A 2,707-nucleotide genomic window follows, 5' to 3' on the forward strand; every position below is an offset into this window, starting at 1 on the left:
TTTCATTAGCTAAATGTTCAATTGAAGGTTGGTATTTTGTACACTTCAAGCCCAAGCAAGCGCTACTAAGATCATCTGTCAATCTGTTTCTTTTGTTGGTTTTGATATTATTTAATGCTGAGAATAAGGTCTCACAAAAGTAGGTAGAGGGAAAAATAGTGAGTAAAGCCATTGCTATATTTTTCAGGGTGCTAAAAGTGTCTGGTAACCTATTCCAGGCACTCCAAATTTCCTGTTCATAGTGGCACTCCTCTTGATTCTCCAAGCGGCACCTTTCTAGATTCTCAAGCTTTGACCTCAAGTCAACAAACACCTGAGCCCAGATGCTGTCCTGAAATTCTGCAAGTTGCATCTCCAAATCATCAATTTGTATCCACTGGAAACCATTTAATTCCAAACTACTGTAGACTACTACATCAGGATACCTAATTATTTTCATGGTATGTTCTAGGCTTCTAAATTGATGAAATCTATCACTGAACTGGTCAAGTAACGTGTCTAAAACATGCTGGTACTTTAGATGCAATACTTTGTTACTCGAGGAAAATACTTATAAGTTTTAGTATCTACATCTCGCTTGAAAATTTTAAGTTTACTTTCAAAAGCTTTTATGTATCCAAACATAACGTCAATACTTTTGCCAAAACCTTGTAGCTTTAAGTTCAGTTCATTAATATGAACAGAGAGATCTGTAAAAAACATCAGGTTGTTGACCCACTTAGAATCATAGAGCTGAGGAAAGTTTCCCAGATTCTTATCCTCAAGAAATACCTTAATTTCTTCAAAGCACTCCACAAAGCGTTCAAGAACTTTGCCTCGGCTCAGCCATCTTACATTATTGTACATCAGCAGTCCACTGTAGGTGGAATCAACCTCCAGTAAAAGTGCAGAAAATTCTCGCTTGTGAAGGGGGCGAGCAGCTATTAAATTAACTATTTTTGTAACAACTGACATTAAGTCGTTTAAGTCAGTGAATCCTGCTTTGGCACATAAAGCCTCCTGATGGATAATGCAATGAAAAGGCACAATCGGATGTCCAATACCTTCCATAAACAATTTAATAAATCCGACTTTTTTCCCCACCATGTTTGGTGCCCCATCTGTCGTCACTGACACAACTTTAGAGATATCAATGCTTAGGTCACAGAATGTTTGCATAACAACCTTACATATTTCACTTCCTGATGTACTTGTTGGCACTGATACTAACTTTATCAACTCTTTTCTCATTGTGAGACCATCAGAATATCGACCAATAATGGCCAACTGAGCATGTGATGTGACATCAGTAGTTTCATCAAGAGAGATCGAAAAATATTTACAATTACTTATGTCTCTCTTTAATTGATGTTGTACACTTGTGTTCAGTCTCATTATTCGGTCTTTTATGATATTTCTACTGAGTGGTAACTCAGATATTCTATTAATAATTGCATCTTTATTCTGCATATCATGAAATAGAACTGGTGCACATCTTAAGAGAGTTTCTTTAATAAATTCTCCCTCACTGAGTGCTTTTCCATGCTGAGCTATGGAGTGAGCAATGCTCAGACTTGCAGATGTTAAATTTATAGAGCTTTTTACAAATTTAAGGATGGAATTAGATTGGCTCTTATGAAGGTGTAGCTGCCTGGAAATGTATTCCTTCCTTTCATCCTCACTTTTTTTCAAGAGCTGGGAATGATTAGTTTCAAAATGTCTATTTACATTCCACGTTTTGCTTACTACCGTTTCACTACATAGAACGCAAAATAAACTGCCATTTTTTTCTATAATGCCATACATCTCAGTCCATGTCTCTTGAAAGGGTCGGCTACTGCTACTACCACTCCCTTTACTTAACTTAGTTTTTTTATTTTGTGGCTTCTCCATGAGAGGGGCAGTGAGAGAAGATTTATAGTTAGCCCTGCAGGCAATTAGGGGTTAACTAACCTAACTGACCATATGATGGCACATGTAACTGTCTTTTAGGAAAGGGCAGAGTTAATAAGCAGAAATGGGGGTTAATAAGGATGCACAACAGTAATGGTGGTGAAATGGAGTCTGTACTATGCTGCAAGATGGCGTTCCTAATGGCGGGAAACGGCACCCATAGCACAGGCCTCTTCCAGCCTCCCCCTCACTTATCTCAGTAATGGCCAATGACACCCCACAGTTCACTGGATGATGGTTGCTGTAGTAGTCACAGACAGCAATCACAGGGCCTCAAGACAGCGATCACCTCAGGCCTCAGAAGTGCGTCCCCCGCACTTGACAAGCAATGGCAGCCGTGGTATCCTTTGTAGGCCCGAACTTCTGGCCGGCGCAGCAGGGAGCAGCGCAATGCCACCCAAACAACAGAGCTCCGGCGCAGAGCGTCTAGGCCTGGGAATTCCGGGAGCTGCGCCGGGCCTACCGGAAGTCCCAGGCCTAGAAGCTCTGCGCTTGAGCTCTATTGTTTGGGCCTACAGACCTCCTGCATGGCATCCGATCCGATAAAAAATCGGAGCGGCTTGCCATGCAATTTAAGGATGCAATTTCTATGGGGCCGCGTGTCACTGAAAATGACTACTCGTGTCAGCACTGACACGCGTGTCATAGGTTCGCCATCACTGAACTAGTGTTAAACTAATAGAAATGTGACTTTGTTCAGTTGGCTCACAGTCTAGCGTAAATGTTGTTGTTAGTCTGTCCATAGTCTAGAGGAAATGCTGTGGTCAGTTGGTCA

General features: G+C 41.1%; 1 protein-coding gene across 1 annotated transcript; it reads right to left on the reverse strand.

Annotated features, from left to right (window-relative positions):
* Nucleotides 1-516: 516 nt before the first annotated feature.
* On the reverse strand, nt 517-1,872 carry LOC138643373 (general transcription factor II-I repeat domain-containing protein 2-like). The gene has a single exon (XM_069732295.1). The coding sequence runs from the start codon at nt 1,870-1,872 to the stop codon at nt 517-519; it is 1,356 nt and encodes a 451-aa protein (XP_069588396.1).
* Nucleotides 1,873-2,707: the final 835 nt, after the last annotated feature.

The sequence above is a fragment of the Ranitomeya imitator genome, chromosome 6 (genome assembly GCF_032444005.1).
Source record: "Ranitomeya imitator isolate aRanImi1 chromosome 6, aRanImi1.pri, whole genome shotgun sequence".
Taxonomy (NCBI): Eukaryota; Metazoa; Chordata; class Amphibia; order Anura; family Dendrobatidae; genus Ranitomeya; species Ranitomeya imitator.